Here is a 25,659-nt window from a genome sequence, read left to right on the forward strand (position 1 = left end):
GAGTACAGGAGACCAGTATCGGGCCCGATACCGATACCAGTATCGGTATCGGTGCATCCCTACTTTGAACAGCACTTATGATTAAACTTAAATGAATTTAATGCATATAATAAATCATAAACTGCAAATAATAAATCAAAATGTAAAAAAAAAAAAAAAGAAGAAATACATAAAATGTGACATTTGGATTAATTGAAGTCTTTTCACTATACCACTATTTTCACTATACTAGGTCAGAGTTCATTAAACTTGAACTTTAGTAAGCCTTACACAAACATGGTCAAGAGAAAAAACTGCACCTTTTCATGCACTCAACAACAGCTAAACATTCATGTCTATCAAATGCTCCATCAGACCTGTAGTGTGTAGGCACTGAAGTAACCAATACAACCAGGGTTTGAAATTAACACCCGCCAAATGTGGGTAAAAATCAGCTGTGGCAGGTAACGCTGTCAAATCACTAGCCAATTTGGTGGGTTACTTTTCGTAAGTTATGTTCACTCGTTCATTTCTTGGGGAAGTTCATGTAAGCCAAATCTGTGCAGGTTTAGTGCAAATACTGAACTCGTGAGACATCATGACATTATCGAGTATATTGCAAAAAGCAAACAAAACACACCTACAGAGCCACGCATACGCGACGTGATGAAGTCTGGTTAGAGTACACCAACACAGGCTTTAGTGTGCATGCACATTTAGAGTGCGATCTTTCACTGCATGATTCAGTTTATTAATATGCATTAAGAATGATCACATAATTCAAGATAAGGGGGCAGAAAATTTATATATTCATATAGTTATATCAATTCATATAGTTAATCAATATCACAGGAAGAGTGCCGTTTTTTCTTAAAAAATCAGCATGGTTACAAATGTGATATTGATTTTATACAACAGTTCAATAAAGAATAAGTTACTATCAAGAGACTTACGTTTTAGACAGCATATTGGCTGTTTTTGCGCTATTTCTGCGCTATTTCGCCAACAAAAAACATTCTTTTCATTTTTTAAATAATTTCAAATATCAGTATTCAACATTTCATGTTTAAAATATCCAACATAGTTTGCAAGGTGAACTCGCGTCAGATTTATTTTTTTAAAACCACATGATACCCCTATGTAAACAATATAGCATAATCTCTACTGGTTGACATATTTCAATCATTGCACACTTTATATATTCAATACAAAGAGCATTGATTTGATAGGAGAAGGTCTCGCAGTTTTGAAGGGATGGTGTACTTCTTGCCTGTTTGTGAAACATTCATACAGCTGTTACCGATATGAAATAGATACATTACACTCTGACAGCTCCGTACAAGTTTACGGTGTTGGTGCATGGTCATATCTGATCTTAAGAGAACCATAGGGACTCAAAAGCAGTCCGAGAAACTGCGCACCAAGACCAGTGCTACAAATTAAACTTTCCCAAAGTGGAACTACTGAGATGTATAATTAAAAGGGAATGGTGAGAGTCATGTTTTTCTCCATGCTAAATTAAGCAAAAACTAATAATTCTCCCACCAGGAATGGAGGGGAAGACCAACTCTGGGTTCAGAAGCCGAGAAAGCCCATTTGGGAAGATCCACCTCGCATGGACATTGATACACTACAACTAATTCCAGTGTAGATCTCAGATGTCGTTCAAAACATCAAGGTTCACAGCATCATTGTCCGTTTTCCTCCAAAGCTTAAATTAGCAAAGATTTAAGATCACGGCTGATTTTTTTCCTGAGATATAAAAAATGGATTAAATGAAGCTGAAGTCGGCTTTAATGAGCCCAGTCGGGACATGCAGAGAGCTTTGAGGAGAAGCAAGCACCGGAACACCTCCCAGAGCTGCATCCGCTCTTGGCGTCAGCAACCACAGCAATGCCACAGGCCAAAGTCCAGAGAACACACTCCACCTGGAAACACACACACTCTCTCTCTCTCTCTCTCTCTCTGGTGTCATGCGGCCTGGTTGATGCATATAGAGTTATTACAGCTTTCAGGCCGCTCACAGATCCTCATCAAAAGCCTGTTAAACTGTCTAGTCTTTGCTCTCAATGGAGTGATGAATTGACTGTAATGCAGACACCTGAAGATCTGGTATAACCTTAACTGCTCCCACACTTTTTTCAAGCCTGTAATCAAGTCTTTTGAACTTCAGAAATCTGTATTTGTAAATGCAAACCAAATACAAGGACACCCAAATTATTTAGTTTATGGGCCACTAATAAAAATTGTGAAGCGACCTGGGGTAAGTGTACAAAATGACTTGTTATATAGTAATGATGCTTGATTGATAATTAGTTTTACGTGTAGTATCTAATAATCGCTGCTACACTATCTAAAAAGTTACAATTTAAAATAAGCAATATTGTGAAATATTATTGCTATTTAAAATAACTGTTTTCTATTTTAATATATCTTAAAAAGTCTTCAGTGTCACATGATCCTTCAGAAATCATTCTAATATGCTGATCTGATGCTCGAGTAACATTTCTTATTATTATCAATGTTATTATCAGTGTTAAAATAAAGTGAGATAAAATAAATTGAAATAAAATACAATTAAGTGAAATAAAATAAAACAAAGTAAAAAAATAAAATAATAAAATTAAAAAGTGAAACAATATAAAATAAAATAAAATAAATAAAATAATTAAAATAAAATAAAATGTAATTAAATTAAATAAATCAATAAAGTAAAATAAAATAAAATATATAGATCAATAAATTTTGAATAAATCATTACTCCAGTCTTCAGTGTCACATGATCCTTCAGAAATCATTCTAATATGCTGATCTGATGCTCGAGTAACATTTGTTATTATTATCAATGCTGAAAACAGTTTTGCTGCTTAAAATATTTTTATTGGAAACCGCATGATACATTTGATGAATAAAAAGTTCAAAAGAACAGCATTTATTATGAAATACTGTAGAAATCTTTTGTAACATTATAAATGCCTTCACTGATCATTTTACTGGATCAGTGTGGAACAAAAGTATTCATTTCTTTTTTCCCCAGTAATAACATTCACTATAATTCAACTGTAAAATCAAGCTTTGCTGTTATCACTAATGTTTGCTGCTTAATGAAATGCAGGTGTTTGCATGTCCTGTGTAATGATTAATAAAAAAGAAAATAAATTTTTGTAAATTAATGTGACTAATTAAATGTAAACGTAACAAATTAAACAACTTTTACACTTGATGCGGGTGATGTGGCATGTCAAAACCAGAACACTCACATTATTATGAACTAGGTAGTCTACACCACTATACTGTATTTACAATTTAAACAGGGTTAGAAGGGGATGACGAAAAAAGGTGAAAGACTGGGCACAAGAAAAAATAAGGTAGGAGAGACGGAGACGAGGTGAGGGGGAACGGAGCCCTCGCAGGTAGCCCTGGACCGAAGCCAAGGAGAGGTCTAGTGCATTCCTCAGCTACTTTTCCTGTCAACGATTAGCACCTGTCAGAGCCCCCTGTGCTGTCATTTACAAATAGCCCAGATTAAAATACCTCACCTTAATAGCATGCACCAAACATGTTGGCCTCTGTGGCATGACAGGAAAATGCGGGACAGGGGTGGGGGAAGTGGAAAATGGGTCAAAAACAGGTACTGAATGAGATCTAGAAATTACCAAATGAACCTTTATCTTTAGCTACAAATTTCAATATATGTCCGGGGAGAATAGAATAGAATAGAATAGAAAACAATTAAATAAAACAAAGTGAAAAGTGAAATAAAATAAAATACAATTAAGTGAAATAAAATAAAATAATACAATTACAAAGTGAAACAATATAAAATAAAATGAAGTGAAATAAAATAAAATACAATTAAGTGAAATAAAATAAAATAATACAATTACAAAGTGAAACAATATAAAATAAAATGAAGTGAAATAAAATAAAATACAATTAAGTGAAATAAAATAAAATAATACAATTACAAAGTGAAACAATATAAAATAAAATGAAGTGAAATAAAATAAAATACAATTAAGTGAAATAAAATAAAATAAAGTGAAATAAAATTAAATAAAATAAATCATTAAAATTAAATGAAATAAATCAATAAAGTCAAGTAAAATAAAATATATTGATCAATACATTTAGAATAAAATAAAATAAAGTTAGGAAAAGGCTGTGGCCCAACCACAAAAATAAATAAATAAATCAATAAATATTAATATGTAAATATAATCTAATACAAATATTTATAGTTGATATACATTTGATATAAATGTTAGTGCTGTCAAAGGATTAATCGCTATTAATCGCATCCAAAATCAAAGTTTTTGTTTACATAATATGTGTGTGTACTGTGTATATTTATTATGTATATTTAAATACACACACATGCATGTATATATTTTGAAAATATTTACATGTATATATTTATATTCATATGATTTATATTAAATATAAATATATTTAATATATAAACATAACATTTTTCTGAAATATATACATGCATGTGTGTGTATTTATATATACATAATAAATATACAGAGTACACAACCAAATATTATGTAAACAAAAACATTTATTTTGGATGCGATTAATCGTTTGACAGCACTAATAAATATAGCTGGTCCAATATTGAAATTTCTGTCAAATGGCACATCTTGCACAATTGCCCCACCGATTGGTCCATTCTTATTGATGACCTGTTTATAATCATTCAGGAAAGGGTTTGGTCTGAATGAAAAAGTGCCATTCAGCCATAGATAATCCGACATAGTGCGGAACTAGAGCTAAAAATCCAGTTAGCAGAGATGACACAAGATTACACTTCCTCACCATCCCTCCATCAAACAGAATGACAGACCCCACTATCAGGCCTCCAGCTATCATTACGACGAGCCTGAGAGAGGACGACAGCGCAGGGGTGGAGAGAACAAGAGGAAGAAAAAAGAAAAGATCTAAATTGCCACACTACACCGACACACACGGGAAGCATATGCTAAAACTGGCTTAATGAATAAGGTGTGGGAGTGTGTGTGTATGTGACAGAAGTAATGCTAGCTCCCGACACTGAAAAATGACCTGTCTGTCCAGCCCGGGCTTGTGTCTGCCTAGCAACTTGCCACTCAAGACAACACAGCCTATGACAGTCTGCATCGCCCCTTTATTACAATCACCAGCCCATCTATTCTTTAACTACGCCACGTGTGCGTATATGCGTGTGTCTAGACATAGGATAGGCGTTCTGTTGGCAGATACTGTTGATGGTGCATGGATACGTAACTATGGACATGGATTCTCAATGAAGCGTTTATCCTGAGAAACACTGGGTGACATTAGAGTCCAAAAGTGTCTCCCATGAGCGATATATATATATTTTTAGTGCCTGAGAAGCTGTATTAGTCTGGGAAGAAGAGGGCCATGTCACACTTAAACAACATGGGTGATCGATCTAGTAAGACATGCAAAAACTACTGCAAGCTACTCTGCAAGCTGATCTAGAACACTTAAAGCCTGTATTGTCACAATATTTGGGTTACAAAACAAAACAAAATAATTTATAACAAAATATATACATAAACAAAATATATACATAACTGACTGGTACTCACTCACCCCAACCAAATTTATGTTTACTTTTCTCTGTTACCCCCTTACCCTAGACCCTTACATCTGGGACGTAACAATATATACAAATATACATAAATATAAAGCACCAAGCAGATGATGAACACAATGAGCACAATATCTGCATTGATACATGTAGAGGACGCATACTGTAGGTATAGTGTTTTATTAAAAAAAAAAAGCTAATTAATATCTGTCTATTGATATGTCTGATAATAAAGATATATTTATGTTTATGTACAATTATATGGTCAGAATAATAACTATATATAAACAATTTGTGTTTATATATTCAAACTTACAGCTATGTTTTCAGATTTACTTTCATTTATTCAGATTTTTAACTATATATTCAGATTTACTTATATACATATATTCATGATTAACACTTTCATATTCAGTCTATATATTCAGACTTATATTTATATTTTGAAATGTACATTTATATATTCAGAATGATAACTACATTTTCACTATTAAAAAAAATGTATTATGACTTTTAATTATAAACAGATTTACTTCTATATATTCTGATTAGTATCTATATATTCAGACTTATAAATCTATATTCTGATTAGTATCTATATATTCAGATTTATAAATATATATTCTGATTAGTATCTATATATTCAGACTTATAAATATATATATTCTGATTTGTATCTTTATATTCAGACTTATAACGAAATATTCTGATTTGTATCTATATAATCAGATTTATAACTATATATTCTGATTTACTTCTATATGCATTCACAATTTACATTTATATATTCAGATTTTATATAATTATTTACTATAATTATTTTACATTTATTTGGCCCTTCATATTATATTATATTATATTATATTCATAAACCCATCTGCTAAAAAAGAATGCAAATAAATCAAAAGGCCAAAGCAGCAAGAGCATATGTTGGTAGATGAGGTGAGGTGTCTGCAGCGGACACAAAGCTGTGGTGCGTTTTCAAACTTAGTGACGGGACAACTCATATTTCTTCCTGAAGGCCAGACAGTGCTTATCATTACCAGCTCCATACTGCCTGAGAGACCGAGAGCAGGAGAGAGATAAAAGCCTGCCCTGACCTGCTGGTTCTGTACATAAACACCTGATTGTTATCAGTGAGACTGTCATGTTCCATCACTTCATTACAGCAAGTGCCTCTGGGACACAAACACTACACACATCATTCATTCACTCACTCACTCACTCCACGCCCTGTCTCCAACATAACCACACCAGACGCTTAATAAACACACTCTGAAATACTGTACTCATACACACCACATACACAATATCACTTAAAGAAAAAAAAAATTGCATAGTTGACGTAACATGTCAGTTCAGCAGTAGTGTGACAGTATACTTATGCGAAACTAACAAAAACTGCATAATAATTATAAAATAAAAACTGTTATGGCTCCACATTAACTGAGTGACTGGAATATTTGCACTCAAAAAATAAAAATGCTCAACAAAATGAAACGAGTAAAATGATTCCACTCAAAAAAAAAAATTCTATTTTAAAGCATCCTGAAAAAAAGTATCACAGTTTCCACAAAAAGCAGCCCAATATTAACATTAATTAATTCAACATTGATAACACTGAAAATGTTTCTTGGGTGCCAAATCAGCATATTAGAATGATTTCTGACGGATCCAAAATACTGAGTAATGGCTGCTGAACATTAATCTGTGCCATTACAGGAATAAATTATATTGAAATAAATTTATTTTTAAATAATTTTAAATTGTAATAATATTCCACAATATTACTGTTTTCACTGTATTTGTATCAAATAAATGCAGCCTTGGTAAGCATTTTTTTTTTTTTTTTTCAAAAACACAAAAAAAACTTTCCCAAATCAGCCCCAAACTTTTGAATGGTAGTGTATATTTTAATTTAATAGAGTAATAAATTAATTATTCAACTAAAAAAGCATACTTTGATTTAATTTCATTTTATTTACAGAACTAAATTAAAGTACATAGCTGAATAATGTTAGATAAATATTTCAATTTTGTACAATACTAGATTACACAGAATACAAAACATACTGTAAGATTAAAATAAATAAATTATAGTCCCAACACAAATGGATTAACTATATTTCAACTTGAAATTGTAAATCGGCACACCTTCAATTCATTGTGTGCAATCAAAGTTTTTAAGAACTGTTGTTTAGTTTAACTAACTAAACTTTACTCAGAACTACTTAAAGTCAACAAATAATAAAAACGTACTTTATACAGGTTACTTTTAAATGGAATGATTCATGTACATTATTCCATGAAAAATAATATTTCTCTTACACACATTTTACACCAAATTCTGAAGTTCATGTCCATGATTTTGTCAAAAATGCCAACAGGGCTCATCGCAGATACAGACCTACTACCTGTATGTTTAGACCATAGACTGTATAAAAACATGGACGTAGTGTCCGTGACGTCACCCGTAGATTTCCGAAGAGCATTTTTGAAGCTCAAAATTGGGCGGAGGCGGCCATCGCCATCTTGGCAGCGTGTCACCGCGCGTCACTCCCGGATAATCGAAAATGGGCAAAGAGGCGGGAGCAGGTTGCTGAAGCCACGCCCACCTAGCTCGACGGTGGTGACAGCAGCGGCAATCCACCTGTCACTCAAGTGGCCACGCCCTTAATTATGCAGAACTTTAAGGCTTAATATAATTTAAACGGATGAGTTATAAAAGAATTCACCCCCCTCACAGTTGTCATCAAGGACAAAATTAGCTATATAGACCAAAATCATTTTTTGAACCAGGCTGTAAACATGTTTTTTTCTGCTGTAAAGTTGGGCATTTTAACATGGGGAGTCTATGGGATTGACTCCCTTTTGCAGCCAGCCTCTAGTGGCCAGTTGATGAATTACAGTTTAAGTCACTTCCTTGTTGGCTTCACGAGAGAGAGGGGGAGGTTGCCGCTTGGTTTAGACACCTCCATCTTCATCCTTAGTGAGAATAAAATGTCACCACCTAGTGGTGGGAGGACTAAAGCTACCGTGAATTCACACAAAGACCCCTACAACAATAAAAACACCTTTGACATTATTCATACCAAGCATCTCCATGATGATCAGCTCTATAATGTATAATACATATCAGAGCCTCCCACTTCACACACACACATATCCGTACACACATGTACATAGCCAGATGTATGTATATATATGCGTTGGACTGAGGTATATGTACGGTAGAAGGATGAGTGTGACCCTTGCAGCTGTTCTCCTGGGCATAAATAAACATGCTGGTGCTGGGCACCCCTCTAATCACAGGCCCCAAATCAAATTTATTCCACCATTAATATTTTAGCACACAGCCATGTGAGAGAGCATGAATGATTAATTTAGACATCACCTCTGTCACAATGTGTTACCCATCTGGCCCCTGATCCACCTTTGAGAATACTAAACAAAGACTTTTTTTGAGTTTTGGCATTAATGTCTGGCTTTGGGGGGACTGACATTTTGAGAATGTATATTCATCTCCTACTTCCACTGCAAAATATATACACGCAAGGGGAATAACATCACCAATAAGAAATGATATTGCTTCTAACGATCTTTATCAATAACATCATCGCCGGATGTTATTCTAAAGAAAGAAAAAATGTCTGTCTGTAATGTTTCATCGAAATGCAATCATTTGTTCCACCTCTAAAACAACTTTCCTTATTGGCTCATGTCAGCAAGCTTTCTTAAGTTTCAACTAATGGGAGTCGGCAGTGCTTGAGTAGGGGAGTGGTCAAACTCTGGAACGCCCACAATTTAATGGATTAAATTAGGGATGAACTGATGTTAAAATTTTGGCCCAAATTATCTGTATTTATGTATTTTTTAAAATAATAAAAGGTCTATACTACTTTATCAAAATAAAATACAAATATTTATAAAAGGCTATACTATTCTATCCAAATAAATTAAAAATAAAATTTAAAAATGTAAAAATTTAATTGCTAAAGTATACTATTTTATCAAAATAAATTAAAACAAAATAATTAAAATGTAATAATTAATAATAATAATTAAAACTCTGGAACACCCACAATTTAATGGATTAAATTAGGGATGAACTGATGTTAAAATTTTGGCCAAAATTATTATTATTTTTTTTTATAATAAAAGGTCTATACGACTTTATCAAAATAAAATAAAATAAAACAAAATAAAAATATTTATAAAAGGCTATACTATTGTATCCAAATAAATTAAAAATAAAACAAAAAATGTAATTTTGAAAAATTTAATTGCTACAGTATACTATTTTATCAAAATAAATTACAACTAAATAATTAAAATTTCTATACAGAATTGACCAAAAAATTTAAATAAAACCAAATACAAACAATTAATTCACATGAATTCAAAGTTTTAAAGATAAAACAAAATATTTAAAATGCTATACTATTTTGTGCAAATAAATTCAAAATAAGACAATCAAAAATAATACATATTTTATAATATTTTCTCCAAATAAATTAAACATAAAACTAAATGTTTAAAAAGTAGAATATTAAAAAAATAATATAAAAAATAATAAAAATAATACATTAAAACCTAAAACCAATCCTTTTAAATGCTACAAGTGAATCTGGGCACCATTATACAGTACTTCATCTTCCAATGCAAAATATATACATTTCAAGAAGAATAACATCACCAAAAGGAAATGATACTCCTCCTGTTGATCGTTATCATTTTAATTAACAGATGAGGATCTGACGCCTCAAATTTTGACATTTACGCCACTGAGCACTCGCGTGTCCTATCTTCGGTCTTCGCAAATGGGTTATCCTGTCCAAAAGTTATCATCGCACCGTTGCAGCCCCTGGCTGTGCGCCGTGTCCTTGGCAAACTCTCTCGTTGTGAGACACACACACACACACACACACACTTCTCAACAGGCACTGATTGGGTTTAGCTTTGGGTCCTGCTTGTCTAGTAAGCAGAGATCACAGATAACATAGAAACACAATCATGCCCCCCCCCCACCATCTCAAGGACCTGAGGGTTTGGGCAACACTGCGTGTGTGTGTGTGTGTGTGTGGTACCTGTCGAGACAGAAGCCGTCATGAGAGGAGGAGGAAGGTGTCACTGTAGTGATGTGTTGGCATGTGCCCTCGGGTGCTTTTAAGTTGGTTGTCATTTTGTTATTCCTTGCCGTCTCTTGGCCCATTATTGAAATAAATAACAAAAAAAATTAGTCGTGTCATTCAGAGCCGAGAAAGACGGAGGAAATCACATTGACATTTGTCACAAACACACCTCGCGTCTGCGCCTCCTTGACAGCCCTCTCTGGAGACCTTAGCTTAGCATTAGCCACAACCAGCCTCCCTGGAGTATAACAGTGAGGCCTAGCATCTCCCAGAGGCGTGATTCCTCTACACCGTATCACGAGGTTAAGCTCCAACGGCCTCGAATCTGCACGCGGCACATGATGCAAAGATCTGGCAGGAAGTAAATCATTTTCATAAAAGTCTACTACGAACGTCTTCAGAGGCATCAACTGCAGACTCTCTCGCTACTATGTGGGAAACATGAAAATGAAAAAGGAGGAATTGCGTGAAAAGAAAATCTACATCGACAATAGAGCACGGCGGGGTCAGGGAGCTAGTGAGAGCCATCCTAGTGGAAATATGTGGGACCGGGAACAGAGGAAGGCCTAGTGCTCTGCTCTGCCCAAACGGGAAGTCGATCGATATGTCATCCGCTACCGCGTTACTGGATGATCTTCTGCCAGGGGTTACCCTCACTCTCTGAAAAAAGCAGAGGAGGTGGATCCAGAAGAAAGGCCAACGAGAAGAATAAGAGGAGGAGAAAACTAAAAACTCCATCCATCTCTCTCTTTTCTTGTCTGAGTGCGGCGTAGAAGCCGCGGTAATGGATTTTGACATAGAGCCGGCAGGCCGAAGTGAAAAGAGGGAGCCGAGTGTTCAGTCGATATCTAAGTAGTGCGGATGGGCTAAACCCCTGGCACTTGCGCGGGCTGACCAGTGATCATTAGAAAGTCAATGAGTCCTCCAGTGCTTCAAGCCAACTTTCAGAGGGACCGAGTGAGGCGTTAGTCTTGCACGGAGCGCCGCATGGATGCACAGCACAGTAAACATACAAACACGCACAACCTGCTGCGTACCGGCCTGGACGTGATCACGAACATAAAAGAGAACTAAAACCCCCAAAACTTACACTCTACTGATATGAAGAGAAGGACGATAATCTTAAAAGTCAATGTAATATCTAAATCAACCATATTTCTCAATATTTTCTTGCTTGACTCAGTGGTGTATGTCATTCTAAAGAAGAAAAAAAATGCTAGTCTTAGTTTTATTAAATCATCAAAATATAATCATTTGCTCAACCTCTTTAAAACCTCCCTTTCTGCTGATGTCACCAAGCATGCTTAAGTTTCAACCAATGAGGGACTGCATTTTAGAGTAGGGAAGTCGTTAAACTGCAAACTCTGGTATGGAAGAATTAGGAAAGCACTGATAAATGGCCGATATTAAAATTCAATAGCATTGTGTCCATATAGATGTAAAATTAAACTAAATTTAATTACAAAAATAAATTAGTATAAAATAAATAACATTCAAATTAAAAGACTAAAAACTAAAATCAACTGTGAATTCAGGCTCTATTATACATTGTGCCTTGATAAATGCATGATAACAATAAATGGCCAAAATTTAAATTAAATACCATTTTGTCAAAATAAATGTAAATAAAACTAAATATTAAAAAAAGAAAACAATTAAATGTAAATAAAACTAAATATTAAAAAAAGAAAACAATTCTTATATAAACAAATATTTAAATGAACTATGTATAAAATTTAGGCTCCAAAATACATGTCTTGAAAAATGGCCAGTAATGAAAGCAACGATAAATAACTGATATTAAAAAAAATACTAACTACAAGTGAATTTAGGTATCACTTTACATTAAAATAACATTAAATAACAACATTATACACAACTACGTAAAAAAATATATGTAAATAAATAACATAACATTAAAATTAAAATTAAAAGACTAAAACTAAAACTAAAATCAACTGTGAATTCATGCTCTGTTATACACTGTGATAATGATAAATGGCCAAAATTCAAATGATATCCCATTTTGTCAAAATAAATGTAAAATAAAACAAAATACTACAACGAAAAATTATTATATAAAATTTTTTAATTAACACTAAACACTACTTCAAGTCAATTTAGGCTCCAGTATACATAACATCTTGAAAATTGGCCAATAATGAAAGCAATAATAAATAACTGATATTTAATAAATAAATAAATAAAAAACTACAAACTACACATGAATTTATATATCACTTTACATTAAAATAACATTATACATAACTATGCAAAAAAACTTTTTGACGTTTGCTAAAAATTACATTTAATGGTGTTATTAAATCATGTTGTTAAGATTAAGTGAGCATTAGATGATGAAAAAAGGTCATAAATAAGGAAAATGAGTACGCGCAATAAACTACCCAACATCAACCGAATAAAAATCTGTAAAATTGGTTGATATAACCAATTTGGTGATGAAATCAAGGCCTGCCCAATACATTTCACTCAGAAATGTCACGTTATGGAAGTAAAACGGGTCATTTCATCGACTTTAAGAACATGGTGGCATAGAGGACAGGTCTTAATTGAACACATCTTTTACATTATTGAGTATCTCCTGTCCTGCCCTGTGCAGCAGACACAGAGGTCCCTGGAGAGGACTGCAGAGCTGATCCAAGGTCAGATCCGACGTGGCCTTTCACCTGCACCCATGTATATTTAACAGGCTCACCTCCAGCCTCCAACTCTCCTTAACTAAACTCACAAAGGCAGGCGCTCAACTGCAGAAAATGGCGCTCTTTTTTAATTAGCTTTGGAAAAGCACCTCGCAACTTCAAGCACAACAAAGACACTCATCAATCAGATGGGGCTGCTGCGCTGAGGCTGACTTGCAGAGCATGTGAGCAGATAGACAGGTGTTTGCATCGCGCTGGATGTGACTGGAAGCTTCTACTCGGTTTTCAACCCTCAGGGCCACCTTAGGTCTCTACCTAGTCTTTCAGCTAATGGGCTGCATAATGGCAAGTTTGACAGAGAGGGAGAGAGAGAGAGCAGAAGAAAGCTAGAGAGAGAGCTGCGTTCACAGGGCTTAGTGAGTGACGTTTATTACCCGACTACTGTTGAGCTCTATGACTGCTCTCGTGAACTCCTGATTTGAGACTTTGGGGGGAACGGGGACCATGTTAGGAAAAGGCTCTATTTGATGAGATTAAAGTATTATGTCCACAGGTCAGTCTTACGCACTCTCAAATCTGTCGTGATGTTTACTGAACATGTTTCCCTGATCTGTGAGCCTGGCTTGGCTTACGTGGGTTGTTTAAACACAGCTCACTCTGGAGTGATAAAGTAAACAGACTATCACTCCTGATCAAGAAAACCCAAAGGGCAAATAAGAGGATTCTGATGGTGAGAGTAACAATATGCAGTGATCACTGGAGCTGAAAGAACAACCTTTGGATATTAGGGTCATCTGTGGGCAGTCGGATCAACATAATATGGCAGCAACCGGGCAGGCAGGATGTTAGTTTTTACCTGTTAATGTGTAGATGTGTATATAAACATTTCCTTGTACAGTCCTCTGTCATATTACCTTGATAATATGACATATTTCCAAGAAACGACATTCAAGCATGTAAAGGGAGACTTGATTTTATCTATTGGGAATTGATTGGATGTGAAAACCAGGCACTCCATAACCTGAATGAGAGTTTGTAGGCGATTGTGAAGAACTACTGCATTGTGAATGGCATAATGGAGTAAAAATTTCATTATTCAGCAAGGATGCATTAAATTGATCAAAAGTGGGAATACAAATACATTTATAATATTACAGAAAATTGTATTTCAAATAAATGTTGTTCTTTTTAACTTTTTTCTATTCATCAAATAATCCTGAGAAAAATTTTTTTTTATTAATTTATAATACATTTATAATAATAAGAACTATTACTGAGCACCGAATCAGCAAATTAGACTGATTTCTGAAGCATCACGTAACACTGAAAAATTGCTGAAAATTCAGCTTTGCCATTACAGGAATAAATGACACTATAAATATATTAAAATAGAAAACAGTTATTTTAAATTCGTAAAAATATTCCACAATATTAATGTTTTTACTGTATTTTTGCAGCCTTGAGCTGGCCACCCCCTAACGATCGGGGGGTGTGACCCAATTCGCAGCTTGTCGCAAGCATTTTTGTCCAAAAAATCCTCTATCGTGTGGTGTCATTATGATTATCTAACTGCTCCCGATCGAGACAAAACATCCCCGAACTCAAATTGTAAATATCAAACATGTTTGATATTTAGGACTCTTGATCGGGCTGCCTCTGACGTGATTCCTGCGATAGCCAATGAGAGCGTGTAAGCATCCTTACCGGATGTTGCGTGCTTCTATAGCCGAAACTTGGTAGCCACAAAAATGCCATGAAATCAGAATACATCACCCATATTCTTTTTTATAATTTGTTTTTCACTGTGAAACAGAACGCGCAACGGGAGAGCCAGCTGAAAACGTTGATTGTTTTCCATTTGTTTTTCTTCTCTAGTCACGTTTGATCTCGCGAGTCTCCGTGAGATCTCGTGTCTCTGTGAAATCGTCCGTTCATGTTTGATATTTAGGACTCTTGATCGGGCTGCCTCTGGCGTGATAGCCGCAAACTTGGCAGCCACAAAAATGCCACGAAAGCAGAATACATCACCCATATTCTTTTTTTAGAATATGGGATCACATGTCACTGTGAAATCGTTCCTACAATCGACAAGTGTGTGGTCTCACGGTCTGGTCGAATCGTCTAGTGCGCATTCAGAGGAATATAAGGCTAAAAATCAGTTGAAACTGTCTTCATGTCTGTGGTCTCCCATGGTTTTAAAATCGGTTAAGATTTGAAAATCGTCTAGTGTGCGGCCAGCTTTAGTGAGCACTTCCTTCAGAAAGATTTTTAAAAATCTTACCAAGCCCAAATGTTCACACATACAAGTTTTGAGAGTCTGAATCAATTACATCATTCACAACGCTTCATGGGAGTAGGCCGTCTCTGCTGAGCTCTTTCATTCTTATTTTCTCTTCAGAATTCATGGGTTTTTCATGTAATTTGGCTATTAAAATATTTGAACCGAACAGAAGCATATGCATCACTATATCAATTTGGATTTCATGTTGACCATCCAACTGACATATCAAAAAGTGTGTTTGCTTATTTGTATGCATATTAATGTCTCATCATGTATCTCTGCTCATGTGTTGACAATAGCGGGGTTCTCTCATGTGCGGCGGCAGTGTTTGTAATTGCGGCTGATTCAGGTTGGGGAGGGTGGAGCATCCAGCTCTGCTGCTAACAAGGGGATTCAGACTCATTGAGGCCCCACTGATGCCGCGCCATCCCTTTGAAGGGATTATTAACACATTTTGATTACTGTGGTCCAGTTGTCACAGAAAATATAACCTCCATCAGAGTATGAAACAGACAGCCTTTCTGCCCTCTTTTTCATCTCTTACCCACTCTCAGCCCAGCCTGGCCCACTCAAAGCAATTCACTAATTACCACAGCAGCCATCTTAAAACCACACTAACGCTGTATTAGCTTGACGGAGAAATTAGTTAGCTCCTCTCGTGTCTCCTTCACAAAAAAGCTATGGTTATTTTCACACGCAGGATCAAATCAATGACATTGTTCTCGGACCATAGCACAAAGAGATGGAAATAATTACGCCATTATTTCCCATTTTTAATAACTAATCTAGAAACTAAACAGGAGTATGCAGAGATGTTTTTATTATATAAGTATATAATGACTCCATTTAAGATGACTCCACAGGCTTCAAAAGATTCCATAAGATTCAAATGACTTCATAATTAATTGAACAAGCTTCAAACAGCTTTTGTAAGACACTTATTAAGATGAGTCCCTAAGATGACTCCACAAGTTTCAAATGACTCCATAAGATGACTCCACGAGCTTCACATGACTCTATAAGTGACTCCATAAGATGCCTCCATAACCTTCAACTGACTCCAGACAAGTTAACTCATCAAAATGACTCCCTAAGATGACTCCAGCAAACTTTAGATGATTCCATAAGCTCACTCCATGTAAGATGCCTTCACAAGCTTCAAAAGACTCCATACAGAATGACTCACCAAGTTGACTCAAAATGACTCGTTAAGATGGCTGCATATGCACGTCAAGCGTGACCTTTTCAACGTAATTACGTATTACGTGAAGTCATGGACACGCATCGCAGAGCAGTGCAAGGCGCGCATTTTTGTTTATAAAGCATATACTTTTTTTTTTTTTTAGAAAATGACGCTAGATTTGACGCTAGATTAAAATATTTCTCTAGATAAGACCCTTATTCTGCGTCTGGTATCTTGTAGAGCCCTTTGAAGCTGCACTGAAACTGTAATTTTGACCTTCAACCATTTGGTAGCAGTTGAAGTCCACTATTAGAAGAATAATCCTGGAATGTTTTAATCAAAAACCTTAATTTCTTTTTGACTGAAGAAAGAAAGACATAAACATCTTGGATGACATGGGGGTGAGTAAATGATCAGGAAATTTTCATTTGAAAGTGAACTAATCCTTTAACTCATCAAAATGACTCCCTAAGATGACTCCAGCCAGCTTTAGATGACTCCATAAGCTCACTCCATGTAAAATGCTTACACAAGCTTCAAAAGACTCCATACAGAATGACTCACTAAGCTGACTCATCAAAATAACTCCCTAAGATGGCTCCACAAACTTTACATTACTGCATAACTGACTCTATAAAATGCCTCCAAAAGCTTCAACTGACTCCAGACAAGTTAACTCATCAAAATGACTCCCTAAGATGACTCCAGCACAAGCTTTAGATGACTCCATAAAGTCACTCCATGTAAGATGCCTCCACAAGCTTCAAAAGACTCCATACAAAATGACTCACTAAGTTGACTCATCAAAATGACTCACTAAGATAAGTTTACAAGCTTCAAATATCTTGCTAAATGACTCCGTATGATGATTCCCTAAGAAGACTCCATGCTTCAAATGACTCCACATTTGATGATTCACCAAGAATCATCAAAAATCTGGGTGTTATATTAGATAGCAACTTGTCTTTTGAAAATCATATTTCCCATGTTACAAAAACAGCATTCTTCCATCTTAGAAACATTGCCAAGTTACGAAACATGATACCTGTTTCTGATGCAGAAAAGCTAGTTCATGCATTCATGACCTCTAGACTGGACTATTGTAATGCACTGCTAGGTGGTTGTCCTGCATCTTCAATAAACAAGCTACAGGTAGTCCAAAATGCAGCGGCTAGAGTCCTTACCAGGTCAAGAAAATATGATCATATTACCCCAATTTTACAGTCTCGCTATATAAATAAAGGTGACTTGACTTGACTTGACCAAGATGAACTAAGATGACTTCACAAGCTTCAAATGACTCCATATATGATGATTCAAGATGAACTAAAATGACTTCACAAGCTTCAAATGGCTTCATATGATGACTCCCTGAGATGACTCCCACTAGCTTCAAAAGTTTCCATAAGACGGCTCTAAAAATGTAACTCCATATAAGACGATTTATCTAAATTACTCATCTAAATGACTCCGCAAGCTTCAAAAGGCTCCATAATATAACTCCTTCACACAGCTTCACAAAGGTTCATAAATTGCAATAAAGTGCCTACAAGCTCTTCACACGGCTCCATAAGAATGTTCTGTGACTTTACATGAAATAAAGAAAGGCTACGGGTGCTTAGTAAATTGAGCAAGGAGACTCTTTCCCAGTAACAAGAACAGCATGAACTGAACCATTACAGAGCTGTTAGACTGCACAAGTAATCAACAGAGCAATGAGTCCCTGTATGCTACTCTCAATTTGGATCACTTACAGTTAACACTTGGACTGAAGGCCTAGGGATATTTCCAGACGGAAGACAAGTCAGCTGTTAGATACCTTTCACATAATAGAGAAGCAGCAGATTATTTCTTTCTTCCTTTATCATCCTTTACAAAAATATGCTTTACTATGCCTTTGGAGCTTACAAAAGTAAAACAGATGGTATGCTTATGTACCAATGCACCGTCTTTTCATGTGGCGTCCTTTAAAGAATTCTTCCTAATCAAACAATGTTATAAGAACGCAGCACCTGCTACACACAGTCTCAATTTTAACAATAATGTTATTAAGAAATAGAGCAACATAAAAACATCTAAAAAAGTGACTAATCTGAATGCACTGTGTATCGTATGTAATATAAGCTGGACTGCATGTGTAACTGTTCACTTAATATCCATTTGTGAAACATATCCCTGTAAACATGAGGATGTGAGAGAAACTGAGTGTGTGAAGTGTGCAGATGATCTGTGGCTTGTCTAAGTAGCTCAAATCAAAGGGTAGGATGGGCCAGAGTTAAGTAGGACAGGGCAGGACCGCTGGGAAGGGGGATGTTAAAGGAGGGCGAGCGAGATATAGACAGAATGGGAAAGAGGAAGAAAGTCGGGGATAAACGTGGTGATCAGGTGTGAGTTGTCAAGAGGTAGCTTCTGTTCACCGTAGTCCTCCTGGACAGGCAGGGCCCAGACGGAAAGAGCGGTGTTGGCCCAAATAAATCCAGGTGGCCCAGGATGCTAAAGCCACTCCAAATTTATCACATTTTCTTTATGTCTCTCTTTTCTTTCTCTCACTTCAGGACATAATTTAGTCAATCGTTTTCAGAAGCATAGGTGGCACTGAAAGCATTGGTCTAAGAGTGCATTTGTTGACGTAATAAGAATCCTGGGAATATTCTGAGATGATTTTATGATACAACACATACAAATAATACTTTATTTGTCTGTCATTTGGCCACCTCTAGACTTCTTTCCTGACTATTTTTATCTTACTCAGTCAATCATGAAAAGAAGCTGGCAAACTCTGGCAGGCTGAGGACTTGGGATTGCGTTTTTTCATGTGTAATCGAAATGAGTTTGCCGCAGCAGATGGCACTGGGTGTTTCGTGTGAGATTTTTCAGAAATCACCTCACCATGGTCAATGCGGTTATGCACGGCAACTCGACTTTATGGGTTTGTTGATGAAAACAAGTTCGCTGAACACTGAACAAAAACTTATACTATAAGAACAACTTTAAAATCTCCCACCTAAATAAAAATATGAAAATGTTTAATTAAAAAAATTATAATGAAATTAGTTTAGAAAATTGATAATGTATCTATATATAAAATTCTAAATAGAATTTTAAAAAATCAAATAAGAAATCATCTGACTTCTCTTAAATCAGAGGTAAAATAATGAAAAAAATTAAAAATAATAAATAAAGAAACATTTTACATATGCATGAAAATGAGCTTCAAAAAATACACAAATAAGAAATAAAACTGAACTAATTGGCAACTAAAATGAAATTAAAACAAAAAATTAACTCTAGATATAAATAAATTAGATGATAGACAGACAGACAGACAGACAGACAGACAGATAGATAGATAGATAGATAGATAGATAGATAGATAGATGTTGTGTTAATTAAATTAGAGTTGAATTGATGAAAGAGGTTCCTTTCTTCCAATTATAATCATTCTCAAAACACATAACAATCACTTGTTTTCTACATGTAAATCCTCCAGTTCTGCCTTACATTTCTCTTGGAAACAATTGCCAGTGGAATTACACCATGTAAAAATGTAAATGCAATAACAGGACTCAATGACTTCTCTTTTTCAGTCTTTCATTTCAGTCCATTACAAAACAGCATTTTATACAAACTCATTGCAAGCATTTCAAGACATTTAAATGAAAAACCAAAATGGATCTACCTGCTAAAGAAATTTTTACACAACCTAAATAACTTTTTTTTTTAATTAATTAAATTAGCTAAATAACTGTATAAAGACATCTAACAAAAGGAAGAATTACAACAATATCCATCTCTGATTTAAAAGCGTTAAGAGTGAAGTGATTAAGATGATGCACAAATGTTCAGAAGTCATTTCTCAGCTGCTACGAATTACATTCCCACAGTAATATTAAACCATACCTTCTCTAATTAGATCAACTTGAATTCAACATGTATTCATAAGCTTTTAAAAAAAAAAAAAATGTTGAAGTTAATGCAGTACTTGAACGATCTATATTACACAGCCCATCTTTCTAAAAGCTTCCTACAACACAAAATGATTTCCCTTGATCCTATTTACAATACGATTATGATTTTGACTTGGAGTCAAGGCACCAAACCACTTAAGCACAACACTAAGACTAAAAATCATTTGCTCGCAAGCAAAAACTCAAAGTAAATGAACCTCGACTATATTGTATCCCACTCTAAAAATTCAGTATCAAATATGGACACAGTGACAAAAAAAAGAGGGTTGGAAAAATGTACAAATGAATGTGAAAATTTTCATAGAGTATCATCTTGTTAAATTCAAACTGACATCAGAGGTGATGTGACAAATCCAGTAGGCTCTTTGTAAGGGGTGAATAATACTAGCTGAAATATCATGCTGCTGATGTTCAGTATCGCCCCTACACACAGATCTGAAAATACTGATACTCTCAGCAGGGATTCAGCACTGCACACAAACACACTCGTTCTCTCCTGCTCTCTTTCTCAAACACACAAACACATAAAAACACGGTGCTAAATAAATAAAACTCAAATGAGCTCCTAGAGTTGTAAGCAAAGCTTATCTTTTCAGGAACTTTCAGCACCAGGAGAAACATCCAAAGACTCGGAGAGAGCTGAGTGGTGGAGGCCTCTTGTCCCCCAGTGTGGAGACGATTCTTTGAGCCTGTCCTTTTTACAGTGGCTCAAGGGCGCAGCCTATCTGCCAAAGTGTAGATTGCAACCTCCACTCTCCTGCCTATTATAACTTTTATCAAAAGGGAGATTCATTTATGTGACAGTCAAACTGAAAAAGACAAGTCTTGTTAGTGAGTTTTGAGGTGCAATAAAGATCTATATATTTTCTATAGAAAAAAAAAAAATTATTCTAATCCCAAAATGAAGTAATCAGAAGTGTACAGTAATTAAATACACTGAGCACCCTAGGTGGCAGCGATATCGCATTTTAAAAAGGGTCTGCTTCAATAATAGTCTTGGAAACTATTATTAAATATGTCAGGACGATGGCAGCAGGGTTTCCTGCACAATGCAAAATGGGGTACGTGGGAGCCCCCCCCATCGTATTTGCCCGGCTCCCTCCCCAGATAAAAGTGAAGCTGTCCCACTGACTGACAGATGGAGCCCCCAGCTGACAGATCGGGCGATGTGTTTCATGTTCAGTGGGCGTCCTGAGCCCGCGGCCGTGGCCCGCCGATGAGGAAGCCACTTTGAGGGACGGTGTGACACAAGCAGCCGCAGAGGGACAGACGGACAGCGCTAATGATGGGCTTTTTTATATGTGCTGCAAACTGTGGGGTGGTCAGCGTTGAGATATGCTAAGCGTCGCACATTGAGCCATATTTAATCTGAAAACAAATAAGATTATCTGTGCTGGGTTAGCTATCCATAACAAAGCAGGTCCAGCAGCTGTTCAAACTTATGATGATGAAGCCAGTATTGTCGTTAACAGCTATTAAGTTGTTAATAAAAAGTAAGACTGACTTGTTTTAAGATTGAACAACAGTGACAGAAAAATACACTGTTGCTCAATATTAAAAAAAGGTGTTTGACCAAAATGTTTCAAAATTTTATATAATATTTGATTATTTTCCTCTACTCAAAAATATATCAAATGTGACAATAATTATAATAAAATAACAGTTTATTATTAAAATAAAACCATATTTTAACTTTGAACCAGATTGTTGCTATAAAATAAAAAATACAAATAAAATAAAACTATACATTTTTCTTTTTTTTTTTAAATAGGAGTCAGACTGTTGCTATAAAGATTATGAATGGAATGCTATAATTATAAGTTATATTTTAAATTACATTCAATTACATTACATTATAACAACATGTTTTAATAAATAAGATATTCAATAAGTTAAATTAACATTACAATACAAAGCTTATTTATTTTACATTATTTATTTATTGTTTGTTTGTTTCAATATTTTTTAAACAAAAGTCTTTAATGTGAGTTTTTAGCTTTGATAGACACTTCATTATTGCCATAAAATCTATTTCTGCATCTAAACAAAAGTGACATTTTTACTATAATGACTAAAATCAAATATTTAGCATAGTCAAAATATTTTTCAGGGTTAGAAAGTATATTATCTACAAAAGCAGCAGACATTTTCATTATAATGCGGTACTCTGAGTGGGACCGTTTCCGGTCCAATGCACCGACAGACATAAATACAGCGAGAACAAACAAAACTGGAAGCACAAGTAAAGCCTAAACCGCTGCCCTTCTTTACCCACTCCGCCTGTGTTTTCAGAGCTCAGTCTGACTAGTTTCCTCTCTTAATCTCAGCCACCCAACTCTCTGCGACTCCTTAGTGAATTACGCTCGCTTTTCAACTGCCATCAATCTGCTGTCATCAGCGTGTCACTCCCATCACACAATTACCGTTTATGATCCTCATTCCGCAGTGACAAGGTACTGCCACTCTCTCTTCCCCCCTCTCCACTTTTTCCTTTTACTTCATTTCACTTTTTCTCTCTGCTTTTTGATATTGCGGTGCCTCAGATGTGCCAGCTCTTTAAAGCGGCCGATGAGGAAGCGCCCATGGGGGTCCTGGGTATTCGCTTTTGTCTTCCATTTCCTTCCAAAACAGTTTTATTTAACGCCATCCAGCTTGAGTGCCCTCTTTCACTCTCTCCGTCAACCAAAGGTCAATGAAAGACTGTTTGTGTGCGTCTGATATAAACAGACACATATGATCTGAAATTAAAATGTACTTTCTGCCTCTTTCTCTCTCTCTCTCTCCATGTTTCTGAAAAGTTACTTCAAAAACATTTTAGGCCATTAATGTTACAAACAAATCATGAGAAAATAAAATAAGCCAATAATAAAATAAGACTGGTCACATTTTACATTATAGTGCTGTAATTGTGCATTTAAGTAGTCAAGTAATTGAATACAGCAAGACTAATGAAGTACATGTAATTATTAAAATAATAATAACTAAAATAAGCATTATTATATTTAAATTAATTTTATTGCAAATACTATAGGATTAAGTAATATGCATTACATGGATACACTAATGTAGTAAATGCAGAAATACTAATATGCATTTAACGTAATTACTATGTAATTAATATGTAATTATGATAATACCAATAGTAAGTAAAATAAGTAATAAATAAATATTATTAAAATATTATAGAATTAAGTAATATGTATAACATTTATTTGATACACTAATGTAGTAAATACAGATATACTAATGATGCAATTAATGTAATTAATATAATAATAATAATAAATAAGCATTAAATATTTACGTACATTTTACTAAAAATATGATAAAATTAAGTAAAATGTATAACATGAATACTCTAATGTAGTACATAGTAAATACAGCAATACTAATGTAATCAATATAACTATTATAATAGCAATAATACTACCTAACTAAGATAAAATGTATATATTAATATAAATTGTATTATATATAGAATTAAGTAATAATATGCATAACATGGATACTGTAAAGTAGTAAATAAATACAGCAATACAAATGAAGTAATGCACTTAATATAATAACAACAAAAATAATAAAGAAATAATTAAATATTAATATAAATCTATTACAAATATTATAGAACTAAGTAATATGTATAACATGCATACTGTTAAGTAGTTAATATTAAATACAACAAATGTACTTGTAGTATAATAATAATAATAGTAATATAATAATTTAAAATAAAATATATAAAAATAGTTTAATTATATTAAAAATATTATATAATTAAGCAATATGCATTTACATATTTAATAATATGCAAGTGTTACCATAAGTTTTATTTATGTTATGACCATAAGTTTTATGTTATGGAATTGCCTCTTACATATTTCATTCATTTCTTCTCAGCAAACACAATGACAAAAACATTATCATCATCATACATATTCAGTGTATGTTTTACTCTTTCCTGGGCTTCAATCCCACAAATTCAGCTTTTTTATAAATTCTGCTCTTCTCATACTTTAGTTTGAACTCAGTCCTGAGAATCCTGGAGATTTTGATGCATCTAGCTGGTGGCAAGTGTTACTGGAGAGGCTCATTCAAAAGATGCAAGTGGGAAGCTTACCTCTCAATCTGTCACTTAATAGTTTATCTAGAAAAACGGATCTGCTCCCCATCACCCCAAAGGAAAAACCTCTCAAACTGCGTTAGGCGACTCAACAGTCAATGATCGCACTTAACATGAGCAAATATCGTAATACCGATTGGAATATATCAACAAGTCGACACCTGCACTCTCTATTGGCAATCCCAGAGACATAAAGATGCGAACACAAACACACCGGCTAGTCAAGTTTGTTGATTCAGCTCTTGCATTAAGAGCCTGTTTGCGGGTTTCACCATTGTGAAAGTTTGGCCCTTTGTCTAGACGCGCTGAAATCAGTGAGTGCACCTCGGCCACCGCAATTCAAGCGTAAACACTTTTGTGTGTCCCCATATAATACTGTTGCTCACAGACCCCAAAATCCTTGGAACAACTGAGTCCTTCGGTGTCAAAGATAATGGCGATTTATTGCAATGTGAGGCTTTTTTTCAGCCTCTCCCCCGCCCTCCTCCTCCCTCGCTCAAACCGATTAAAATTAAGCCGTAAACATGTGAGGACAGAATTAGCACATTTAGCGAGCCTCCTCTCCCACATCCCATTTTCGCTCCGGAGCGGCTGATCCCTGCAGCCGAACGCGGGTGCAATTTTAATGACGGGGACCGTTTTTGAAGTCCAGATGAAAAAAGCGGCGCTTGCCGTTTGTGGCGGCGCCTGATACGGCGAGGCCGGGTCCGGGGTGATTGGGGGGGGGGCAAACCAAA

General features: G+C 35.1%; 1 protein-coding gene across 4 annotated transcripts in view; it reads right to left on the reverse strand.

Moving 5' to 3' along the window:
• Positions 1–25,659, reverse strand: part of LOC107702459 (vesicle transport through interaction with t-SNAREs homolog 1A-like) — a 136,852-nt gene that overhangs the window by 70,511 nt on the left and 40,682 nt on the right. The window contains exons 6-7 of one of the 4 annotated variants that reach the window (XM_016504787.1): positions 10,666–10,780; positions 10,379–10,552 (exon numbers count right to left, since the gene is read on the reverse strand). The exons of the other annotated variants lie outside the window; for them this stretch is intronic. Coding sequence (XP_016360273.1) covers positions 10,423–10,552; positions 10,666–10,780 — 245 coding nt within the window. The 3' untranslated portion in view covers positions 10,379–10,422. Of the gene's footprint in view, positions 1–10,378; positions 10,553–10,665; positions 10,781–25,659 lie in introns of those variants that run through there. 4 annotated transcript variants of the gene reach the window in all.

This window comes from Sinocyclocheilus anshuiensis, unplaced genomic scaffold (assembly GCF_001515605.1).
Source record: "Sinocyclocheilus anshuiensis isolate Anshui unplaced genomic scaffold, SAMN03320099.WGS_v1.1 scaffold190, whole genome shotgun sequence".
Lineage (NCBI taxonomy): Eukaryota > Metazoa > Chordata > Actinopteri > Cypriniformes > Cyprinidae > Sinocyclocheilus > Sinocyclocheilus anshuiensis.